General features: G+C 38.5%; 1 protein-coding gene across 3 annotated transcripts in view; it reads right to left on the reverse strand.

Annotated features, from left to right (window-relative positions):
* Nucleotides 1-1,751: 1,751 nt before the first annotated feature.
* Lpar3 (lysophosphatidic acid receptor 3) overlaps nucleotides 1,752-22,973 on the reverse strand; it is a 100,287-nt gene continuing 79,065 nt past the window's right edge. For 2 of the 3 annotated variants that reach the window (XM_058579007.1, XM_058579008.1), the window contains one exon: nucleotides 1,752-5,890. In XM_058579007.1, coding sequence (XP_058434990.1) covers nucleotides 5,562-5,890 — 329 coding nt within the window. In that variant the 3' untranslated portion in view covers nucleotides 1,752-5,561. The remainder of the gene's footprint in view (nucleotides 5,891-22,973) is intronic. The other variant, XM_046443143.2, reaches the window with a different exon arrangement.

The following is a 22,973-nucleotide window of genomic DNA, read 5'->3' on the forward strand; positions in this document are numbered from 1 at the left end:
AATAATGCTAAGTGAAGTTGGCCAATCCCCAAAAAACAAATGGTGAATGTTTTCTATGATATAAGGTGACTGACTCATAGTGGGGTAGGGAGAGGGAGCATGGGAGGAATAGACAAACTCTAGATAGGGCAGAGGGGTGGGAGGGGAAGGGAGGGGGCGGGGGATTAGCAATAATGGTGGAACATGATGGACATCATTATCCAAAGTACAGGTATGAAGACATGAATTGTGTGAACATACTTTATATACAAACAGAGATATGAAAAATTGTGTTCTATATGTGTAATAAGAATTGTGATGCATTCCGCTGTCATGTATTTAAAAATAAAAACAATTAAAAAATAAATAAAATGCAAATCATATATATATATATATATATATATATATATATATATATTTAATGTCCTGTTTTAAATATCTTCTTGCTTCAAATACCAGAATAGTTTCTGTTTTTCTGACTAAAGATTGACTGCTATGTCCTAGCTCTTGTATTTACGTAAACCTGTGGTTAGGTATTCACCTCAGTAAAGTAAAACATACCAAAACAGAGAAGTCTAGTTTAGATTATCAGCACCAGATCCCTAACCCATAATTTGCAATATATTTTTTTTAACCCAAGAAGTAACCCATTTGTGTGATTGCATTTTCTTCTCCAGGTCTTATAGAATACTACAACATAAATCATAACACAGAGGCCAGATCAAAAAATTACCATAGGAGCATCACCAGTGTTCCAAGGTGATACCCTGAGGATGGGGGTTACAATATGTACATGTCCATCCCTAATATTTTTCTGCTCCCTTTTACTTTATTCTGTTTATATGTGTATTTATTGTATTTATGTTTTGTCAACTCTTTTAAGGAAATGTTTTTTGGAGGGGCAGAGGAGAGTCCTCAGCTCCTAGGAAATGTTAAAAAAATATGGTTAAATTAAACGTAAAATTAATGAGTGGTTTTCTACTTGTTTTGATGAAGCAAACAGCAGTTCACACATTTCAAATTTGAGTTAACTTTTAGCTAAAATAAGCCTCTCAGTTTCTCCAAATGGGTTAGCTGTTCATTTTATTTTAGAATTTCTTTCTTCCTTGTATTCATGATGGATTTATGGTTAAACCTTTTACACCTGTTTAAAACAGATTTTAGATTATCTCCGTGATTCTTGTGTACACTAAAACTTGAGAACCACTGTAATAAATAAAAGCTGAACTTTGTTTCTTTGAAATCCTCATTCAAGGAGTTAAATCTAAAGAATCCAAAGCCTTCAGGCTCTTCACAGGATTCACATCTGAGAGATGATGCATAGAATCAGAATTTTGAAGGTGCAAAGATTCTTACAGATCATTTAATTTTAGCCTCTCATTTAGGATGTCAGCAATCACATTTAGAGTTCATAGACAATTTGGAGCAGAACAGAAATCAGAATGCAGTTATGTGAATTTCAATTCAGTGCTTTCTAAAACATGGTTGTCATGTGCATTTGTGGGAGTGGTGAACTGCACAACTTTATACATGTCAGTTATGCTGCAGACAAGCATATACATTAGCACAGTTTTTTTGACCAGATAGCAGTAAAGTTCAAACATAATTAGTGTATTAACTTTTCAAAACATGCAGAAGTCCCTTGAGGAAGGGATACTATTTTTTAAATATGTACAAAGATGTAACACAAGTTTATGGTCGGCAGCCCCTCTCAGCTTTTAATAAAAAGCATACCTTTTAATTAACATACAATCTACAGGCTCTAATCTCACTAACATACAGTACAGATACATTTTATGGAAATTTGAATTATACAATTTGAGATTGCTGAAACAGGAAAAAAAAACTTTACAAAAACAAAGTTTTACTGCAAAAACTGCACGTCTCTAAAAAGCTGCCGAGAATTGCAAATTCCGAATTGGCTAACCAAGTGAAATGCAAATTGGATTCATGGATCATCATGCAGAGGTGGTGCATCACACAATATAGAGTGACCCACACTCCAATTGATGGGCACTGCAACTTCCAATGTGAGTCAGTGACCATGATGCCATTGCCTGCACTAAAAACTTTTAGCATAGAACTTACCAATGATAAAACACTTGAACTCCTAACCACTGCAACAATGGTATACCATCTGTTAATTTAGAAGACAGCACACTCTAAAAAGCACTGGAGAAAATGATGTAAAGGTGAAATATAGCAGTAGGGCCAAAAAACCACAACAGCATCCCACTTAATATTTTTTTCTGTGAAAACTGGTCTTAAGTTATGAGTATTTGAAATTATGCAATGTATTCAGGACAGCATTCCTTACACAAAGTGCAGCTTCCTTTACTTTAAAAATTTTTGAGGTCTTTCAGTGATTCTAATTCCAACTCTATGCCTGAAAGACAATGTGTAAAATTAGAAGCCCAGGGGTTTTCCAATTGAACATGACATTTAGTGATCCACAAAGGGGATGTAAGTCTATGGTAAGCTTTCCAGAAGTTAGATCTGTTTTTGTGTGTTATTAATTTTTTCTAGTACACAGGGAAATGCAGCATCATGTAGAATAATGCTGTGGGTAGGTTTGGTCCAGGCTCTAATAGGTTTTGAATTTGTCACTAAGTCACAAAGCTTACCTTCACTGTACCTGTTCAACCAGTTAAAACAGAGGGTCAAGCAATCGTATTGCCTCCCCTCCCCAAGTTAGAGGATTAATGAGCTACTAAGCACAAAATGCTTTTAACCTAAGGAACACAACAAATACTGTGGCCTTGTGGGGCAATATCCACAGGGGAATAGAGCCACACCCTCAGCACCACCTGATGCTGTTGCAGCCAACTCCTTGGTCCCAGGACATCAACTCTGCATATGCTCAAATTTCCAGGGAAGCTGGCCTCAAATTTGATATATTTCAAAATTTTTTTCTAGCACTAGGGATTGAACCCGGGGGTGCTCTACCACAGAGCCACATCCCCAGCCCTTTTTATTTTTTTATTTTGAGATAGGGTCTCCCTAAGTTAGGGTCTAGCTAAGTTGCTGAGGCTGTCTTTAAACTTGCAGTCCTCCTGCCTCAGCCTCCCAAATAGCTGGGATTACAGATGTGCACCACCAATCCTGGCAAATTTTAGTATTTGTAAAAATTATCAAAGTGCTGACTATGAGGGTAACTAGAACCTTGTTGAAACCTTACATTTACTTTATGGTTTTGTATTACTTGTAATTGGATTATCACAAACTTGTCCCAAATATAATACTCAATTAAAAAAAAAAATTGCCAAGAAATTTTAACAGTTTATTTTTTTTTAAAATTACTTCTTTTCAAGCAGGCAGTCTTAATAAATAACTAAGTTCTCTTACCAATATAGATTGATCAGAACACCTTGGAGAGTACTGCAAATTTAAGAATATGAAATCTTGTTTGGTTAGGGAGTAACCTATGCTTAAAGTCAAGGGCTGATCTGATAAATTCTGGGTGACATTTTCAGTATTACTATCTTAATGACTTGCAGACAAGCTTGGGATCTTAGAATTTGCAGAGGAATATTATTTAAAAAATTTTTCTTTCCTATTAAGGCCAGGTTTGCTGAGAGGTCTCGATGAGTTCTGTGACCCCTGGCACTTGTCATTTCCAAATATACATGATTTTTCTACTCTTGTACCATCACTGAGATATGTGTGTGCATAAAAACAAAAACTATATATATCTACCCTGTATTTCCACATTTTGGATCCCCTCCAGACACCATTCCGAATATGACAGTCGGCTGCAGGGTAGTAAAAATGGTTCTTTCCTCAAAATAAAACCTTTAAAGATCCCTTAGTAGCTATTTGGGGACTGGAATTCAATTTCAATTCTCCACCCTTTGGCCAGCTGTAGATTCAAAATGCTTACATAAAACATCCAGAGTATGTACTTCATGGCAAATTTGATTTTTCTTTTGCAATAGAAATGTGTGCCATAGTTACCACAAACTTTATCTTTATTTAGAAAAAAAATGCATAGCAGTAATGCACCTCAACAAGAGAGAACAGATCTTTTTAAAATTTTATTTTTATAGGTGTCTTTGATATAAGCTTCTTACAACACAGAGCTCATGAAATCTACACCTGCAAATCATAATACTCTCTATTTTATATCTAAAAGCATTACTTCTCAAATTCTATTATTACAAGTAGTTCTTGCACATAAATGTTACATCACAATAGCAAAAAAAATGTAAACTTCTTTTGCAAACTACATAAATACTATAATATCTACTTTAAAGTTATTCTTATTTTAAATCAGAATATGTTCTAAATACCTTACACAGAAAACTTTGGTCAGTAGCCTATATATTATATATCATATCATTTTCCTTTTTTTTTTTTTTTTTTTTACTGGTTTGCTTTTTCGTGTTGCCCATGTAAGTCTTTGAAGAAGAAAAATTCAAAATAGAACCCAGATCAAAATTCAGTTCATAAGTTGGACAAGTACTGAAGTAGGTTGATAACTTTGAGCAAAATATGAAATATGAAATTATTCCACACACTAAATCTAACAAGCCAACAGCGACGTGGAGGTAACTGAAAATCAGGACTCTAGTCATGCTTGTATTTGATCCTATATGGAAGGGATTCTGCCTACTTGTTGATATACCTTTTACTATGTTGTTCTTAAAAAATCTGCTTTTAAATGAACACTTCTTTCTTTCTTTCTCTCTCTCTCTCTCTCTTTTTTTTTTAAGAGCATAATAGGTTAATTCTATAGCTACTGTCCTGGACTGAAAAGTCTAGGTGGCCAGTGACTTTCCTCTACCACCATTGTCGTTGAAGTCTTCAGACACAGAGTTCATGATAAGCAGATGTGCTTCTGTAGGCATGCCCATGCAGAGGACCACACTGAAGCCTTCCCCACTTGCCTTTTTGTTGCTATTTTTAAGTAAATGGTTTCCTCAGAACGTTCTTTTGGTTCAAAGTCACGTTTATCCTGGAGCTCTCACTGATTTGTTATTCTTAGATTCCTATTGAACATCTAGCTACTGGCCTGGTTTCTTTGAGGAGAGAAAAAAAAATACAAATTGCTGAAGCATTTCTGAAAATTTTAAATGCATGCAGAAAGAACTACGTAGGTTTTTCTAGCAGCTAAATAAGATGGCTCAAGTAACATCGTTTATTATTTATTTCAGCTTAAGCCCTTTAACAACATCTTTTAAAAACCCAGGGAGAATGGCTACAAGGTGGCGGCAAAGCCCAGAATGCTCAGCCAGCTAGCTAGATGCTCTGAGCAGTTCGAAGGACAAGTAGGAAGACACTGTGCTGTCTTCTCTCTTTCTGTGCATTTTCACCAAATGCATTGTGTCTTCTCGTCCCTGCCCATGCTTTTAAACTATGAAAAACAATATATGTATATATATATATATATATATATATATATACATATATATATATATGTATATATATATGTGTATATATATATATATATATATATATTAATTTACCAGTGATTAATTCAGACCTCAAATAACACTGTGCATGGGCTTTGTTAGAGACATGTAACCATTCTTAACAGCTCTTTCCCCAGGGGAGGCCTGGAATGAAGGAGAAGTGTCCACAGCTTAGGAGCTGTTTTTGTTGCAGACTGTGCTTTGGCTAATACTATCTTCCGTATACTGGCTGCCTGTGTCGCTCCTGCTGAGGACTGTGGAGGGGATGCGGGAGGGACGCCTCTCTGGGTTGTTCTCCTGAGAAAAACAGCAGATCATCTTCTTCATGGTGCTGTACATGTCCTCATCTTTGTAGGAGTAGATGATGGGGTTCATGACGGAGTTGAGCAGCGCCAGTAGCAGGAACCAGCGTTTCACATGCTGCACGCCACACTGCGTGCAGCTCAGGCCGTCCAGGAGCAGAACCACCAGACCTGGGGTCCAGCACACCACGAATGCCCCTGGAGGGAGAGAAGAGGAAGCAATATGGACTCAGACTTATTCAGGATCCTTTTCTCCTAACCTTCAGTTTATGGCATCAAGGGACCACGAGGGTTTGTCAACTGCAAAACAAACTTTCAGCTTTCATTTGAGCATTTGAGACCTGGATTTGTGAGAGACAAATAGCTGGGAACCTCCTTGATTATCAATCATATAGGTTTTACTATCTCACCTGCTTACCCAGGTCTTGTTATTGTTCAGAGCTTACACCAACCTCCTGCTTAGGAAAACCTATACTCACATGATCTCCAGCAGTTCTCTGACCCACCCACGCTGGAAGGCTGATGCGATCATTATCCACATTTGACAGATGGGGAAACTGAGACTCAATTCCAGGGGGACATGGGGGGAAGCCTCTCTAACACTAGGATCACACACCCAACCCTATATGCTGCTGTTCTCTAAATCAGACATTCTAAATGCTTTCTTGAAAATAGGACACACCGCATCCATGGTGTATCTCCTAAGGTTTTAACTAAGTCACCCATTCAAAAATGCTATTCTTTACAAATTCATGCCAATGCTTGGTAAGCATTGTATTTTTTTTTTTTTTTTTGCATCTCCACAGGTCATCTGCTTAATCATCTGGCCAGAAATAAAATTTTCCTGGGAGGGTAGAAAAGTGCTTTTGAGACTCCACAATAGAACAGAAGATTCTTATTGTCTTCTTACCCTGTAGCCCAAGTCTCTAGCTATTGGAGCAACTTTACCTTACTTGCAAGTTTCCTGAAAATTTTCTTTTAAAATATGAGTCAAGGATGCAATATTCTGCACTTGGTTCTCATAACCAAGTAGCAGCTAGAGTTTGTACAGTGCTCAGTGAGCTAGCACTGGTGTGAATGACTTCCCTTGATTAACTCAGGACTATAATATGAGGTCGGCATTATTATTATCTCTGGGAAATGGAGACACCAAGAAAATTATGTAACTTGCCTTTGTTTTAATAGCTCTTAAGGGACACTTAATTTTGAATGCAGGGAATCTTTTGCCAAGGGCTATGCTCTTGGCCTTCATGTGACCTGACCTCAGTAGTGTGATGTGGTTACTTTCTTCAGTGTCCTTGTCATTTCCAAATACACTTGCTTATTCATGTGAGGAGCTCTACTAGACAGCAAAGGAGGTGACGATCATGTACTCAGGGAGCTAAAATGCTGGACAAAGAATAAGCAGATAATTCTATAAAACCATAGCAACAAATAGTTACTCTTAGTGGATAGAATTAATCCTGGGCAGTTTCTTCTTGTTGCCTTTATTTTCCTTCTAAGGGACAGAATGAAATGCCATGAGCTCACTTTATGAGCCACCCAACATAGGCAAAATATTTCATTTTTCTGAGTCTTCATTCTCTCCTTTAAAAAAAATAAGATGATAAACTTAACTATGTGGGGTGGTTGTGGGGATCCGAGGTAATAGAAAATGGTGCTCACCAGTATGCTCGAGGCAGCAAAAGCCCTGAGACGTTAGGTGACATACTCCACAGCGTCACGTGTCAGAGCCGGGATTTGCACCCAGGATTTGCACCAGAGGCTGTACTCCTGTCCCTAATCTGGGATGCTCAGTGGTGGGCCAGAAACTGTCTTATTAGTAAAGTGAGTGACGGGGGTACTTCTGGATCTAAAGTTCCTTTTGAGGTATGTCACGTCTGACCATGAAGCTGTATATATCATAACTAAGTTATGCTTTGACATGCTAAAGAAAGAATATCTGGCCAGAAAAAGGAAAGAAGGAGAAGAAATGGGGAGGGAAGCAGAGGAGAAAGGAAAGGATGGGAGGAGAGAGTCTGGATACAGGGTAAGAAGAGAATAAAAATCTGCTGATCTTGTCTTCATAGTGCTTCAGAAGACCAATGAAAGACAAGTTTCCTTTGACAGAATGGCCCCAACACACCAGGCTGCTAAACTAGGGAATAGATGCTTCAGAGACATGGCCGTGAGGTGAGAGTGACACTCCATGGCAGTCACCTGGGGAAACACTCTGGTACCCAGAGGCCAAGGTTTCAGCTCAAATACATCTCTGGAGGTAGGCACAGTTAACTTAACAGTTCATTCTTTAGAGCTTTCTTCCATATGTCAGTAGTTAGATATGAGCCTTCACCCCAAAATCTTTCAAAGACAAAATGTCAGGAATGGTTTTGGTTCTGGGGATCTGTAATCTTGGAGAATTCTTAGAGGATGTCAGAAATACACAAATGAGCAATTGTCCTAATTCTTTAAAGTGGAGGGGAGTGTGTGTGTGAGAGAGAGGGAGTAATCTTGGAAGATACAGATCATTTAGTCTCCTACTAATCCTCAGTAAATTCTAGAAAAAAAAAGCTAAAAATAAACTTTTTGACTGGGGATATAGCTTAGTGTAGCACTTATCTCGCATGCAGAATGCTGGGGTTCAACCCCATACAGCAAAAATAAATAAATATATAAATAAACCAACAAATTCTCTTTAAAAGTGAAAGAAAACTAAAATTAAAAAGTAATGTTTTTTGAGCCAGGAGCCATTGCGCACACCTGTAATCCCAGTGGCTTGAAAGGCTGAGACAGGAGGATCACAAGTTCAAAGTCAGCCTCAGAAAAAGTGAGGTGCTAAGCAACTCAGTGAGACCCTGTCTCTAAAATTAAAAAAAAAAAAAATACAAAACAGGGCTGGGGATGTGGCTCAGTGGTTGAGTGCCCCTGAATTCAATCCCCAGTACCAAAAAAAAAAAAAAAAAAAAAAATGACCACAGAGGTGAGAAACAGCATGAGGCATATGGGGAATTCCAAATAGTTCAGGATGGTTTTAACCCAGGTATGTGATTGAGGAAGTAAGATGAAGTCTGAGAGGTCAACATAGGCCAAATTCAGAATGCTGTGAGCAAGATGCAAAAATTAAGATTTATTGTATAGATGAGACACTAAGAGCCTTTTTCAAAAAGGAGTTGATCCAGGGAACGAAGCCTAAATGCCTTCAGGCATCCACTGTACATAAAGAATTAACTTCTTTCCCAAGCTTCTAGGTGGTATGATTTATATACTATCCTTGATAGGATTAGGACAATATTTGTGTTCCATGATTCATAAGCAAACCCAAATGAAAAAGGTTAGATCAAAGGTCTTTCAGACTCAGTAGCAAGTTGGTGCATTGTGAAATCCATTTAGTGGATTGCAACCAGCAATTTTTTAAGAAACAATATAGAACAGAAAACATCAGGGTGCTGTAAGTTTACTTCAAGAAATTTGTTTCCATCACACACACAAATGTGTGTGTTAGTCTGTGATTCAGAATGTACACTATTTCTTACTATGAGTCTTTTTTTCTTTAAAGAAAAGTTTTAAATCTACTTCTATAGATCACAAACTTTTTGTCTGTTTGTTTGTTTTAAGTAGAGGAATACTTTTCCCAAAGGAGCTCTCTCATTACACCCAAAAGCCAGGTTTCTCTGACTAAAGAAAGAGCTGGGGAAGGAGATATGGCTAATGCTCTGCAGGGCAAAATTCCCTCTCATCTTCTAACTCCAAATGCTGCCCCCATACACACATGTATATTGAGGTACCTCTAAGGAACCTTGACAACTCATTGATCATAGTCTAAAAACTACTGCTATAGAATGATAGTTCTTTGAAAATTTCTAATCAGAGGTGGGATAAATCTTTTATTTTAAAGTGAAGTTTTACTCACATGCTCAGGGTGGACAGGAGGCATGTGAAACTAGATGCCTGTTCCCACCTGTGTTAGAATCACCTAGATGTCTGCTTATCATGCAGATTCCTGACCCCCCCCCCCTTAAGTCTAATCAAATGAGAAACTGATGGAGGTGTGATCTGGGCATTTCCAGTTTTAACCAGCTCCCTGGGAAATGCTATAGCATGGTAAAATTTGAGAACCCCTGGTCCAGGCAGGGAAACACATCTAAAGAAGGGCTAGAACCCCAGGGGATCCAATGAGGATCTGAAGAGGTAGTGGCTGAGATGGACAGAAGTGGATGGGTTTGAGGGGGGAGTAAGCAGGAAGGCACTGAAGACTTGATGAGTACTTGGATCTAGGAAGTGAGGGGGAGGAAAGAATCTAAGGTGACTGGATGGCATCTGGCTGTGAAAAACAAGTGGAGGAGACAGAGGAGGACTAGATTCAGAAGGTGACAGTGGTTCAGCTTTAGGCATCAGGCACTTAAGGGTATCTGTGGTTCCTTCATGGGCAGGAAGCAGCCAGAATCCTGGGTCAGAACTCAGCGCTCTAAACACAAATGTTGACTTGGGAGTCACCAGCAATAGATGGCAACTAAGTCCATATGTCCTTCCATTAATAAATATTTACTAAGCAATCATCTTCCATGTGCCAGCTACTAAAAGTGAATGTCTTCATAATGAAGCAGTCTCACTTCCTTCCATTGCCAAGTGACAGGTCAGTTATATTGATCAGATACAGTTACTTTTAATATTAATGGTGGTTTATGTTCTTTCAGTACCTGTGTAAGAGACTCACTAATAGTCCAATTAGACTACAAATGAGCTTTCTGCCAATAATCAAATAAACTAGTTGGAATGCTATTTTCAAAAATCAATAACATGAGTTCAATGTTAATTTTTAAAGTATAGTGAATCATATACTCGAATATTCAATTACAGTACTGAGATGACATTCTAATGACTTCAATTTAAGTAATCAGCAACATCAAATTAAGAACTATTTCACTCTTTGAAAGGTACAATTATAAATGAAAATATTGGTGACAAGTGAAATAAAAGATCTTTCTAAGTTTCTAAATCAAAATGAAGTTTAAATAATCTATATGTCCCCCACCCCAATTTGGAAGTTTACAAAACATCTCAAATAATGCCCTGGCTAACACCTCCCCTCCACAGTGTAGGAAATAGTAAGAGAGAAGAGCACTCTAGCTGGGAGAAGTGGCCTCATTGGAATACATTTAAGACAGTTCAGCATTCCTGGGGTTTTGGTGACAGATAGGATATACACAAGAGTGGGATTCTAAGTTGCATGTAACCTGATCTTCAGGATTCATACTTTTCTTTTCCATGTAGTTACACTTGTAGCCATATTTTCATTTGTTTAAAAATTCACACATGTAATTAACAACAAAAAAAATCTTGTCATGTGAGTGGCACACAAAACATCCATAATGATAAAAACAATCACACAAAATAGTCTCACTTTGGCACATGGACTACTAATTTCATCAAACAGGAAGATATATTTTAAATCTGTTCACTCTGTTATTCTTTGTTTTTGGTCCAGGAAAAAACAGCAATGCACAAGCAATAATACTAACTTACTAAGCCACAGGGCTGTCTGATTTACTAAAATAGAAAATTACAGCTCTACATAAAAATCAGGTTGTGAACCTCATCCTAGGGAAGTGCTGTTTTTATTTGAAAAGAAACTTTAAAAGTAAAAATTTAAAGTAAATAGCTGTTTGGGGTTGGAAGCATCATAATGTGGAAGTCATATTAACAGAATATTCAAGGGAAAATGCTCTTTGACATTAAAAAATTTGTTCAATTTAAAAATAGTACATCTAGAGCTGGGGTTGTGGCTCAGTGGTAGAGCACTCACCTAGCATGTGTGAGGCACTGGGTTCGATCCTCAGCACTACATAAAAATAAATAAAGATATTGTGTTCATTACAACCAAAAAAAAAATTTAAAAAATGAAAATAACACATCTAGATGTGATGTGCATTCAATTCACATTCAATCACAACATTTTAGAAGTTCAATAATTGAAAGAATAAATTTTCATAATACGAAAATGTATACTTTTAGTAAATCTGACTTATTTTATTGCAGAATACAAGAAAGCACTAAAGTATTGAGATAGATGATGAGCAGTTAAACTTTCCACAAATAATTCATTTGACACCATTGTTATGACTGTTGGGTTGGTCTTTTGATTCCAACAACCAGATTTAGACACTTGTTTTAAATTTGTGGCCAGCTTTGGAAAATTGAAAATCTTGATGCCAAGAGGTTATGAGGTAAAGGTTAAAGCAGAGGCATGACAGCCTAAACCACAGCTAAGATCTAATTCTAGTGTTTAATTCTAGACAACAGCTGGAAACCATAAACTGTATAAATAAGAAAACACCATCTCCACCTCCAGATTCTACTTTAAGCATCGTATGGATTGACCAACAATACTCAGCATCTCACTAACTATTCTACCAAGGGCTCTCTAGCTTCCAAGAAAAGGTGTGAGGTCAGCTGCATGCATTGGCAGAGCAGCAGCTGTTTGCCTTAAAGAATGACAGATCCCTACCCACCTGCCCAAGGAGTTCAAGTGCCTCCTTGTGCAGTCATTCCTTTGGATTAGGAACATCTCTGTTGCACTTCACTTGGAAATGCTAACACTGAATGAAGGCATGTGTTATTTTATCACATGAACTGCCATTAGCACAGAACAGGACCTTGGGGAATGTAAAAGGAATACCCTTGATGGGGTTGAAAATTTTGAAAGGATTATAGCATGGGGTACTGCACAGGAAAGTTCACCCAGATTCTGGACATGCAGATGGTACAAAATGCCATTCCGAATGGCAAGTAGCATGAATACAAGTAACAATAAATATTGGCGAGGATGTGCAGAAAAGGGTACACTCATGGATTGTCAGTAGGACTGCAAACTAGTGCAACCACTCTGGAAAGCAGCATGAAGATTTTCATTTCTAGAAAAAAACTAGAAATGAAACTACCATTTGATCCAGCTATCCCACTCCTTAGTTTATATCCAAAGGCTTTAAAATAAGCATACTGCATTGACACAGCCACATCAATGTTTATAGCAGCACAATTAACAATAGCTAAGCTATGGAACCAACCTAGGTGCCCTTCAATAGATGAATGGATTAAGAAAATGTGATACACACACTCACGCACACACACACACACAATGGAGTATTACTCAGCCTTAAAGAATGACTTTATGACATTTGCCAGTAAATGGATGGATCTGGAGAATATCATGCTAAGTGAAATAAACCAATCCCCTAAAACAAAGGTCAGATTCTTTCTCTGATATGTGGAAGCTAATCCAGAATTGGGTGGTGAGGCAAAGAATAGAAGTTCTGTAGACTAGATAAAGAGGAATGAAGGGAAGGGAGAGGGATAGGAAAAGGAAAGATAGTTGGAATAAATCTGACATAACTGGTGAATCTTACCATGATTTACTTCCACAAGAAATTAATCTAAGAAAAAAACTATAGTAGATGGCAGAAAAATCAAAAGAGGGAAAGAAGCAGGGGGTGGGGAGAGAGAAGAAGAAGGAGAGGTACTAGGAACTGAATTAGAACAAGATATATTCCATACTTGTATAAGTATGTCAAAATACATTCTGCTGTCATGTATAACTAAAACGAACTAATAAACTAATGAAATAAAATAAAATTTAAAAAACACCATTCTGAGCTCAGAGAGAGGGAACAGGAAGTAGTGGGAAATGGAGGAGTGGGTTGAAACCATGATGAGGTTAGAGATGAACTTGGAAGGAACTACAGCATGGCACAGCTTAGGAAAAATAAAGTCCTGAGAGAGCTACCATTTCCTGTCCTACTCCATGGCCACTGTCACTAACTCCTCATGACTCTCTTATAGCACAGGGCCCAAACAACCTCTAGCAATCAAATAGACTTTGTCCTTGAGATGAAATCCCCTTAACATTTCTGTTAGAGTAAAAAGCACAGGCTTGAAATCAAGTGGATCCTGAGTTGAAATCCTGGTTTAGGAAGCAGGGCAAATCAGTTCACTTGCCTGTGCCTTCGTGTTTTTTTAATTGTGAGATGAGCATGATGATGTGACCTGACAGGATTTTTTGTGAGAATTTAATGAGATACTAGGTGAAGAGAACCCAACCCTGAAAACATTAGTTCTGACTGCCCAGATACTGTTGGTTACTTCCTGTGCTGTGCTTCTTGCATGATTTACAAGCAGATCTGGTAAAGTGCTTTAGCTGCTGTTGTGTGCTCACTGTGTGCATGAACACACTCATGTGCTGTCTTAGACCATTTTCTGCTGTTATAATGATTGCCACAGACTTGGGAAATTACCAACAACAGAAGTTTATTTGGCTCACGATTCTGGAGGTTGGGGAGTCCAGGAGCATGGTACTGTCTGTCATCTGTGTTACCTGATAACATGGCATAAAGGCAAGCAAGCAAGCATGAGACAGAGAGCAAGAAGACAGGGCTGGACTTACACCAAATCCACTCTTGAAATAACTAACCCACTCCTGGAATAATGACATCAGTAAGAGCAACTAAGAGACAGAAGAAAAGTTCATCTGGGGCTCATGGATTCAGAGTTCTCAGTCCATGGTTGGCTGCTGAGAGCCATAGCCAAGTAGGCATTTTTGGTTGAAAGGTGCCGCCAGCAAGCCATTGAGATGATAATGATTATGTTAAGATGTGCATTCAATTGGAGATTAGACCCCTGCTGTCCGCCTTGGCCTGCTACTTTGGAGCTCTGGGGGACTCCCGGAGAGTTCCCATTGGTTGGGGAAGTGCGGTAGGAGGGAATTCCGGAGGAGGGATTTCCTGTTGGGGTAGTGTGTCCTGGGAGAAGGCCGAGTGCATGGCATTCGCGGGAGTTTTTGGAAATAAAGTTTGTTCCTGCTTGAGTGGCTTGTGATTTTGTGCCCAGCCAGACTGCGGCAGTTGGCCAATGCTGTTGCTCTATGCCCAAGGTAGAAAATCATAGAGGAACGGTAGCAGAGGAAAGATGCTCCCCAGCCCCCATGGGAGCCAGGAAGCAAAGAGAACAAAAGGAAAGGGCCACAGGGCAGATGAACCCTTCTAGGACACCCCCACCCCACCCCCAGTGACCCACCTCCTCCAGCCATGCTTATAGTTACCAACCAGTAATCTAGTCAAATTACTAATCCATCAAATGGATTAATCCACTGATTGGGTCACAGTTCCCATAATCTAATCATTTCATTTCTGGACATTCCTGCATTATCACAGGACTTTTCAGGGACACCTCATATCCAAACCATAACCTGATGGCAGAGCCCTCCTAACATAATCACCCCTTAAAGGTCCTACCTCTTAATCCTGGTACAGTGGTGATTCAAGTTCAGCATGAGTTTTGCAGGGGACGTTCAACCCACAGCACATGCACACACAAAAAAATTATTACATTCTTCTGTTTCTGTATTCATTTGGCTGCCCTACTAGACTGAGAACCTTGGGGAAGATTCCTTTTGTATTTTATTCGACTTGGGACACCCAGTGGTTAGCCAAGTGCCATACACCCACTAGGTGCTTAATGAATTCTTGTTGAATAAAGGAGTAAAGGATCTTGATTCAAGTCCAGACTTAAAACTACAGTATGATTTTTTAAATCTTCCAGTTTCTTCATCTGTATATTAATGGGATTGGAAAAGAATGACCTGTAAGGCTTCTTCTGACTCCTATAATCAATGATTTCCTTTAATCATAGTGGATACATAGTCCAAGCAACTGAATAAACAGGCAAAAATGGATTCTCTGCATGGTACCAGGCAAAATAATTTTGTGTTAAATTTAAGACGCATATCATGTGATTCCAGAAGAAACTGTTGTCTTGATGGAGCACCAGATATTTGACGTTTATTTAATATACAGTGAACATTTGTTCAGTGTCAGACACTGCTAATCACTGGTAACATCAAGACAAAGAGGTAGAGGATATAGGATTATTGTGCTGGGTGTATACAAGGTGCTGTCAGAACAGGGCCTAATGGTCTCCACCAGAGTTATAATGAATGTCCTCTGTAGGGGTCACCACCACTTGAGTTTTCAAATGGGTAGAAATGTTAAGACTACCTCTGGCCATGAGTTATAAATAAAGGAGACACAAAGGGGGACCACTGAACTGTGGCTCCTTCCCTAGAACTGGACTTCTCTCTGCTCTACTATGTAGTCTTAAGTCCATTTCATTATGTTTATTTGCTCCCCCTGATTTCAAGTACATCTTTAAACAAAATATTTTCAGGCTTGATAATGACTCTAAGAAATTTTTAACTCAAACAAAGAAAAGTCAAAGAGGCAGGGCCTGGCCTGTGTTGGCCATCAGAGACGTGGGCAAGCCCTCAGGATCCCAATTCCTGCTTACAGTGAGTACTCGGAAATATCTGACAATGGGTAAAGGAACAAATGAATAAACAGAAAAAGTTACAAAGCAACCAGGCTAAGTACTAACAGAACCCCACAGGCTATTTAAATAATGCAAAATCCTGCAAATACACACCATATGGACATCACATCACTCAAGGGTAAGGCTTCACAAGGTGTGCACTGTAATATTCCAGAAAATGTCATTCACAGAAAATACAATGATGCTACTGCCCCTGAAGTCATCCAATGCAATGATTCTGTGCTAATGGTAACATTACTACTCAATAGCTCCATAGGTATTTCATATAAAAATATTAATTATTTTTACATATATAATACATAATAGCTCAGTAGTGCTCAGTAGCTGTATCTCAAAAAGAAAAAGGTGCAATTTTTACAGATAGTCTGGAGAATATCTACTAACTCACTTTATAAATTCCACATTTGTCATTTCTGATGAAATGTTGACCAGAAAATTCAACAAGAATGTTGGTTAAGATTTTAGGTCAGAAACACTCACAGAGAGTACTGCAGGTCTTCAAACTCCTTTTTCTTTTCTGGTTGTTTTCTCAGGTCCCAAGTACTTTTTTCTTTTTTTTTTCTTTTTAAGATTTTAAAAAATCCTTAGAAATATAGGTACTTATAATGTATCTAAGTGCCTGAGAAAGCTAAGATTAAAAATGTGTTGCATATGAAGGCTCAACTAACATATATGTATGATTTATCCAAAGAGTGGTACAACATGTGGCTGTTGAAAGCAATAATACTCATGTGAAATATGTTCATAATTTATTGGTTTTTTAAAAACAAAAAACAGACTACAAAACACTATGCACAGTAAGACAGCATCCTGCCTAAATAAATTATTAACTTATTAAATAGACTGATTAATCAATAAAGCACATATCATGTATATTTGTGTACTTAGAAAAGATCCCAAAACAGATATCCAAAAACCCTAGCAGATACAATCTCTAAGCAGCATGATCCAAATGATTTTTATCTTCTTCTTTACACTTTTCATTGTCTTAATTTTTTTGTCATGAGCATATCTATCTTTGAAGTAATACACCTTCACTAAAACCATTATGGGAATAAGTACATTTTCACTCACTACCGCGAGAAACACCATAAGATTGATTCCACATTGAGAATCTAGAAGGTCATGAGTACCTTTCCCAGTGAATCTTTTAATGGCAAGATCACTCCATTTTGTCTACAGCTAATTCACTAAATAGGAAAATGCAAAACAAGAGTATGAAGGAATCACTGCATGGTAAAACCATGCCATAAGCCTTAAAGTAGAACCAATTATGAAATCAATTATATAATTGAGATTTGTCATTATTTAATTAGAAAAATTATTAATTGGAAAAATGTATTATTAAATGGAAATTTTTTATGAGTTTTACATTAAGTTACCAAAAGCACAAAAGTTGAAGAAGAAAAAACATCCTCTACTATATACTGAGCCAAAAGGTCCTGAAGGTTCACTTCTCCTATCCCCTTAAGAGCACAACTACAGCTGGTCACTCTCTGAAAACAGGGTTGAGGCAGATGGAAGCCACAGATTGCCTATTATGGGTGTGAGGGATGCTAGCCTCCTTCATTTATCTACTCTCAGAGGATGATCGTTCATGCAAGTCCACCTCTCAGATAATTGAAGATTAAAATTTTTCTTTGAGAAGTGGAGGCTACTGACCACAAGTCTGCTTTTCTTGATAATCATGGCACTACTGTGAGCATCTGTTACCCCTGGAGCGAGTGATATCACTCCACAGCTTCCCTTCCCTTGTTCCTTGGCTCTCAGTTATCCACACCCAGCAGTCCAGGTGCCTCTAACAAGCCCTGCTGCCCACTTCTAAGGTACAGTGGGCTTATAATGCAAACACATTTGCTAAGAACTGCAATTAAAAAGTCCATAAGGCCCTGAAGAGTGACATCATATATAAAGCATATTGAAAGACATCAAGACAACTATTTGTGTTGGGAGACCATTTTCCATGATGAGTGCTGGTGCCAGAAGATTGTCAGGGGCATCAGGAAAACACAATCCATCTCTTTGTGGGTTAATTTTAAGACTCTCTTTCATAAAAGATAGAAAAGCAATGTACCACAATTATGTCTACTTAAAATCAAGTCAAAACAAAACAAAACAGCTTACCCCCATTGCAAGAGGAAAAAAAAAAACAAAAAACGGTTATTAAGCAAGTAGTTGGTAGCTCAGCTCCAGAGGTCCATCTGAGCTCTGGACACTGGCACAAGAACATAGGAAAACATATTCACCTTTTTTTTTTTTTTAGCCCCCTATTCTAAGCCCACATGTTTGAATGTAGGCTAAGCCAGCTCTGAACACACACAGATGTAGACAGCCTGTTGTGAGTACATACACTACTAATTCTTAAATAACCAGCTTCTCCAATAACTTTCATTTTGCTTTTTAATGCTTTTTGTTGCCAAGAGGTGTGTGTGTGGGGGGGAGAGAATCCAAATAACAAGGACCTATACTTTTAACTCAGCAGGGGTATGATTCAAAGGACCATTCAAATTCTATTGAATACCTCCCACTTGTTACTTCCGATCATATCTGACATTTCCCGAAGCTAGTTGTAATAGTATTTACCCTAATTTGCTTCAAAGGAATGTAATGTAACTTCATCTTTGTTTTCTAAGGACTTATTTTTCTAAGTTAACTTTGTAATATACAAAGCAATGCTAATAAGAGCACAGTACTCAATCCCAAGAATATGGCCACAATCACTGATTAACTTCTTAGCGGGCAGCATGTAATGCCAGAGGTATGCCTCTGGACTGCTTTCCCAATCTCTTGCCTCAATTCCTTAGCTGTCCTACTGCCTTCTCCACCACCTATTCTTCTCAGATGTTCTTATTTATTCACTTTTCTTCATCTTCTGTTTTTCCTCGGGAATTCTCATTGTATCATATTTGTGATAGCAACCCCACCTAACTAGGTAACTCCGTCAAATTTAAACGAAACTCACTTGCTTCCATTGTTCAGAACCTGGGTACAACATTGCTATCTAAGGATTTCATGCATTACCTAACAGATATTTAATGAGCCTCTACAAGAGGCCAACATTAGTGCTAATTGTTCAGGACACAAGAAAACAAGACAGACACCAGCTCTCTCCCAGTCAGTTTCTGACTTCATTGGCAACTTTTCAAAGTTCAGATATAAATTTGCCTCTTTGGAGAGGTTTATTTTGTGTCAAATAAAGTAGTATCCAGTCCAATCAATCCCCCAAACATTATTCTGTTTGGTTTCTTTGTATTACTCTAGGCAGTTATTTTGTTTATGGGTTGGTTGGTTGAGTGATTTATTGTCAGTACCCCAGTTGCAAAGTAAACTTAAAAGTGGGGACTTTGCCCATTTATTTCACCCTACAGGCACTTCCCATGTGTTCAGTCCCACTGAGTCCTCCTCTGAAAATTCTGATTTCATGAATCTGGAGTGAGGCCCAAGAGTAAGAATGTTTAACGAGTGCCCCAAGAAAGCCTCATGCTCAAGGGAATGTGGGAAGTACTGATTGTTTTACAAACCTAGATCTTGAACTCTCATCTACAATCCAAAAATCTTATGATCATATCTGCTTTCATCCCACTAAGGGAATGGTTTCTCAGGGGTCCTTTTGCTGTGAAGAAAAATGTCTTCAATGCTGAGATATTCTGGAGGCTCCTGTGAAATGTAATTTGGTAATAATGAATGTCCTGAGCCTATAGGAATTTGTGAAAAGTCATTGTCAGTTAGGCTCATGCTCAAGAAAAAGAACATGATCATGCTGATAACTGACTGTGATGAGCAAACTATGCAACCAGAAAAAGGAAAAATACACATTATCTGGAAATATTTTCATGATTTGTATTGAGAAAACTTCCAAAGTTTGACGTAGGAATATGGGAGAAGAGTGGATGAGTGGATTAAGCATACAGTAAGGAATAAAGCAGAAGATGGAAAGTGAGGAAGAGGACAATAAAGAGGTTGCAGAAAGATAAAAGGGAAAGGAAAGGAAGGACAGATATGACAAGCAGATGCCATTGAGGAGTTCCAGGAGAACCTGGAAATGAGAGAAAAAAAGGTTGCCCTGTGAATTAAACCTGAAACCAAAGTCACCAGACAGAGATGTTATAGACCTCAGAATTGCAAAACCTCCACTGCTGTCAGACCAAAGGCTACAGCAACTCATGGGGGCTAGCCATGTCTACAGAGACCCTGTTCTCTCTGGGAGAAAAGTCCTTGGTCTAGGTCAGTCTGTTCTTGTGGCTGGGTGGATATTTTTGTTGTTCTGATTCTGTTCAAAAGGCAACTTCTGATTCTAATTGGACTTGCTAGGTATTGAGTATCCGAACCCCTTGGTAATTATATTTCCTTTGGATGAAAAAAAAAAAAGGTATTCTCATTAAACACGTACATGCACACATGGGGGAGGGGGTAGGGAGTAGGCCAAAGGGAGGAAGGAAAGAGGCAAATGAGTTCTGATTCCCATTCTTCCTTTACATTCTTCCCTCTGCCTGGTGATCTCATTATTTAAAGGCCAGCTCATCAGCCACGTCTTCTGTGATGTCTTCCCCAGTCAGTCTCGCCCAGATGAGTCAAACGTTCCCCATTTTCCAAAGCATCTGTGGGCTATTGCCCATGTAGCCAGCTAGATGGAAAGCACCTCAAGGGCAGAAATTCACCTTGTAATCCCACACCCGATCTGGCCGGATGTTTAGTAGGTGGCTCAGTTTTCAGGGAATCAGGACGTGGAAGCTGAAATGTCACAGAGAGGATACCCAAAGGTACCACAGTGGAAACGAAAATGTTTTTCCTGCCATTTTTCCACCAAAAATGACTCATTCCACTGTACCATCCTCAGACAAAACAGTTCCCAAGCAATCAACTGATCACTTTTTGGTGCTGTCAGGGCTGCAGTGCTTCAGGAGTCCCACCTGATGAATTCCCCCAATAGCCAGGTCTGTTCCCACCCTTGGCAAGTTGGTTGGTCAGAATTCAAAGCACACTTCTATTATGAGGACACTGATATATGTGGCTCATAAGTCTCTCATGAAAGCCTATTTCACCCACCTATAGTTAATCACTTTATAAGCAATTGCAGATTTTGAGAGATTTCATTTGCCGTGGTTGTATTCATTGATTTATGCTTGACAAGTTATATTCTTTTTACCTTCACTAATATTTAGGAAAAACTTCCCATAATATTCTCCAAACTGTGAACCTTACTTTGTGTAAGGCCCCATCAGGTGCGCTCTCTCTCTCTCTCTCTCTCTCTTTTTGTTATTTCTTCAATACCCTTCAGTCCTTTCCCATCATTCCAGATACATTTGATGCCTCTGTATTTGAAAACAAGATAAACTAAACCTCAAAACACAATGGATAGCTGGGCTATAATCCCAGTGGCTTGGGAGGCCGAGGCAGGAGAATTGCAAGTTCAAAGCCAGCCTTAGCAATTTAGCAAGGCCCTAAGCATCAGTGGGTCCCTGTCTCTAAATAAAATACAAAATAGGGCTGGGGATGTGGATCAGAGATCAAGTGCCCTTGAGTTCAATCCCCAGCATGCCCCCACCATGATCCCCCTCTCCAAAAAAAAAAAAAAAAAAATCTCTCCATAAATGGGCTGGGGTTGTGGTTCAGCGGTAGAGTGTTTGCCTAGCACGCGTGAGTCACTGGATTCGATCCTGAGCACCACATAAAAATAAAATAAAGGTAGTGTGTCCACCTACAAATTAAAATCAATCTCTCTCTCTCTCTCTCTCTCTCTCTCTCTCTCTATATATATATATATATATATATATATATATATATACATACACACACACACACACACAAAATGGAGTACTCTCTTCACCCTAAATAATAGATCTACATTTATACAACATATACATGCATACTTGAAATATATATATATTGGCCTTATGTTACATACAAATAAGTATATAATTGAGTTGATATATTGAGTACTGGTATAAATTCCCTCTAGAGAAAGCCTGAAACTTCCAGGCCCTTGGGTGGGAACACTATTCCCCATTAAGATATTGTTCCTACTGTTTCAACTGAACTTAGTTTCTATCACTGTTCTAGAAAGTAGGCAGGGAGCTTAACCATGAGGAGTACTCACACTGGCAATGCTACACTGCCAACCATCATGATATCCCATTTCAGAACACTAATGGAAAATGCCAAAGTACTTCTTGCTCTTGTTCTTTCCCATAACTATCGACACATTTTTAAATCTCTGTTATACATGTTGGGAAGTCAAGATGACGTAAGGGACAATTCCTGCCCTTCAAGCATTTGTCTTCTAGGTAGGGCAAAATGGACACACACAGGAAAATAACTGTCATGAGATAATAAATGACACATGTTAAGTGAAGAGAATGGGTGGATGTGTCAGGAATTCAAAAGAAGAAATTGCACATTGGGGCCATTGAAGAAGACATGATAGAGAAGATAGGGCATGAGGGGATCATGAAGGAAATACAGGAATTGAATTATTAGGGAGGAAGAATACTCACAGTTTGGTCTCCTGTCCCCTGGCCAAACATATAAATATACCAAACATCTTCAAGACGGGGCACCACATATGGTGCCATAAGAATGACAAGCTGGGATAACTCCCAGTACGTATGTCACCCAAAGGTCTGGAGACTGTTACCAGGTCCATGGGAAGCCAGGGCTTCTCTCATTTTGAAAGAGTTTATCATGATTCAACAGAAGCGCCTGGAGCTTTTCTTCCAGTCCCTCTGTTTCCACATTTGGGCAAATCAAACACACTGAAATCACATTACATTGCGGTTTGAAAGAATCCTCTGTTTAAAAAGTTTCTTTACTAGTATTTCATTTACTAGTATTTGATTACTTAACTAGTAATCAAATGAGATTAGTAAGTCAAAATGTGTAAACAACAATAAATATTTTGCAAACTATTAATCAACGAAGAAGAAAC

Source organism: Marmota monax, unplaced genomic scaffold (genome assembly GCF_021218885.2).
Source record: "Marmota monax isolate L192 unplaced genomic scaffold, Marmota_monax_Labrador192_F-V1.1 WCK01_AAM20220418_F8-fsc00046, whole genome shotgun sequence".
Lineage (NCBI taxonomy): Eukaryota > Metazoa > Chordata > Mammalia > Rodentia > Sciuridae > Marmota > Marmota monax.